Source organism: Solanum tuberosum, unplaced genomic scaffold (assembly GCF_000226075.1).
Source record: "Solanum tuberosum cultivar DM 1-3 516 R44 unplaced genomic scaffold, SolTub_3.0 scf00207, whole genome shotgun sequence".
NCBI classification, from domain to species: domain Eukaryota; kingdom Viridiplantae; phylum Streptophyta; class Magnoliopsida; order Solanales; family Solanaceae; genus Solanum; species Solanum tuberosum.
The window spans coordinates 972961-975801 of NW_006239133.1; the positions used below are offsets into that span (position 1 = coordinate 972961).

The window sequence follows — 2841 nt, forward strand, 5'->3', positions numbered from 1 at the left end:
GTCTTGGATATCCACTCAAATATTAAATTTATAATCAAATCACCCATCCATTATCGAATTAACCTAGACCTCACCTGACTCAGATTTCATCCAAGTTTGGCCTAGGTGGGAAATTTCCAAGTTACTACTCAGGAGTTTATTGGACCAAATTCCTTCCCCATTGGCATATCCATAACAACGAGAATAAACCATTACAATAGATAACAATTTACTTATCACTCATCCTCGAGTGACAAACTAGGAAAACTAGGCTAAGGCAAGAATAGAGTAGTACCTGAATCGTCAAATAGTTGGGGATAATTATCTCGCATGTCCTTCTCGGTTTCCCAAGTAGCTTCCTCAATTGGACGATGCTTCTATTGAACTTTCATTGACTTAATCTCTTTGGTTCTCAACTTTCAGACATCATGATCAATGATTGCAACCAGTTCCTCTTCATACTTAAGATCTTTGTTTAACAAAACTGAGTCCCACTTGATGATATAATCTTCATCCCCGTGATACTTCTTTAATATGAACACATGGAACACTGGATGGACTCCAGATAGTCTAGGCGGTAAAGACATCCTATAAGCTAGTGGCACTACACAATCAAGGATCTCAAATGGGCCAATGTAGCGAAGACTGAGACTGTCCTTCTTGCCGAATCTCATCACCCCATTTATGGGTAACATTTTCAGAAAAACTTGTTCATCAGCCTGAAATGTCATGTCCCTTACCTTACGATCTGCATACTCATTCTGTCGACTCTGAGTGGCTAAAAGCTTAGCTTGGATACTCATCACCTTATCTTGAGCATCATTTACCAACTCCACCCCAACCCAAATGTTTCACATCTCCAACCTCAAACCATCTTATGGGTGATCTACATCCCATCTCATAAAGTGCTTTAAACAGTGCCATGTTAATGCTGGAGTGATAGTTATTGTTGTAAGAGAACTCACACAAAGGTATTAATTTATCCTAATGCTCTCCAAAGTCAATTACTCATGCCCGTAACATGTCTTCCAACACTTGAATTGTCCTCTTCGACTGTCCATCAATTTTTGGATGAAAAGTTGTGCTGAAAGTGAGTTAAGTGCCCAACTCTTCATGCAACTTCCCCCAAAACTTTGATGTTAACTGTGTGCCACAGTTTGAGATGATAAAAAGGGGCACCCCGTGCAGCCTTACTATCTCCATAACATAAATCCTTGCCAACTGCTGGGCATTATAGTCTACTCTGATTGGAATGAAGTGGGATGACTTAGTTAGTCTGTCAACCACAACCCAAATGGAGTCAAACTTTCCCATGGTCTTGGGAAGTCCAACCACAAAGTCCATATCTATCATTTCCCACTGCCATTCAGGGATTGGCATTCTCTGTAGCAAATCGGCAGGCCTTTGAGGCTCATACTTTACCTGCTGACAGTTTTGGCACCTTGCCACAAACTCACCTATATCTTTTTTCATGCCAAGCCACCAATAAAGTTGCTTCAAGTCTCGATACATCTTGGTCACACCGGGATGAATAAAGTACCGCAAACCATGAGATCCTATCAACACTTTTTGAATCAAGTCATCCACTCAGGGAATGCAAATCCTCCCCCTAAAACTGAGCACACCACCTGTATCAAGAGCAACATTTTCTGCCTTTGTCTTGTTTCTGAGCTCATTCAAACTCTCATCGTCAAACTGCTTGGCTTTGATGTCCTCAATGAAAGTGGGCCTAACCTCAATGCTAGCTAATACCCCACCTTTCTCTGAGATGCCTAACTGCATGAACCCAGACTCCAAGGTCTGGATCTCTCTAGCCAATGGTCGCCGGGACACACCCAAGCAATCTAAATTTCCCATACTCACTGTCTTCCAACTTACTGCTTCTGCCACCACATTAGCCTTACTCGGATGGTATTGAATGGTGACATCATAATCTTTAAGTAACTTCATCTATCTTTATTGTCTCAGGTTCAAGTCTTTTTGAGTGAACACATGTTGTAGACTGCGATGATTAGTGAACACTTCCACTTGACTCCATAGAGATCATGTTGCCAAATCTTGAGAGCAAAATCTACAAATGCCAACCCCAAATCATGCATCTGGTAGTTTCTCTCATGAATCTTCAACTGTCGTGAGGCATAAGCTATAGCATTCTTATTCTGCATCAACACAACACCCAAGCCCGAATGTGAAGCATCACAATAAACAATGAAATCCTTACCTTCCACTGGTAATGTCAGAATAGGTGTTATGGTCAAAAGAGTCTTGAGCTTTTGGAAGCTCTCTTCACATTTGTCAGTCCACTCAAAAGACAACTCTTTTTTAGTCAGCCTTGTCAAGTGCGTGGCAACAGAGGAAAAATTCTTCACAAACCGCCGATAGTAGCTGGCGAGCGTCACAAAACTTCTAACCTTAGTCATAGAACTAGGCCGGACCTAGTTCTTACGTGCTTCAATATTTTGGGATCTACCATTGCCTTTTCTTTTGAAAACACATGACCCAAAAAGACAACCGAACAACCAGAATTCACACTTAGAAAAATTTGCATAATATTTTTTCCCTAAGGACACCAGAACAATACGAAGATGGTCTGTATGCTCTTCCTTACTTTTCGATAGACTAAAATTTCATCAATAAATACAATTACAATGGAATACATTAATGGTTTGAACACACCATTCATCAAACTCATGAATGTTGCAGGTGCATTGGTCAACCCAAAAGACATCCTAAGAACTCATAGTGCCCATACCGAGTCCTGAACGTCATATTGGGTACATCCTTAGTCCTAATCTTTAACTAATGGTACCAAGACCTTAAATCAATTTTTGAGAATACTCATGCACCCTACAACTAGTCAAA

The 2841-nt window shown here is 40.7% G+C and overlaps 1 protein-coding gene across 1 annotated transcript; it reads right to left on the bottom strand.

Annotated features, from left to right (window-relative positions):
• Positions 1-398: 398 nt before the first annotated feature.
• LOC107062202 (uncharacterized) lies at positions 399-782 on the bottom strand. Its single transcript, XM_015312565.1, has one exon. The coding sequence runs from the start codon at positions 780-782 to the stop codon at positions 399-401; it is 384 nt and encodes a 127-aa protein (XP_015168051.1).
• Positions 783-2841: the final 2059 nt, after the last annotated feature.

What these genes read in the sequence shown, in the direction of transcription:
- LOC107062202 (XM_015312565.1), bottom strand. Translation starts at nt 782, where the DNA reads ATGAGTATCCAAGCTAAGCTTTTAGCCACTCAGAGTCGACAGAATGAG.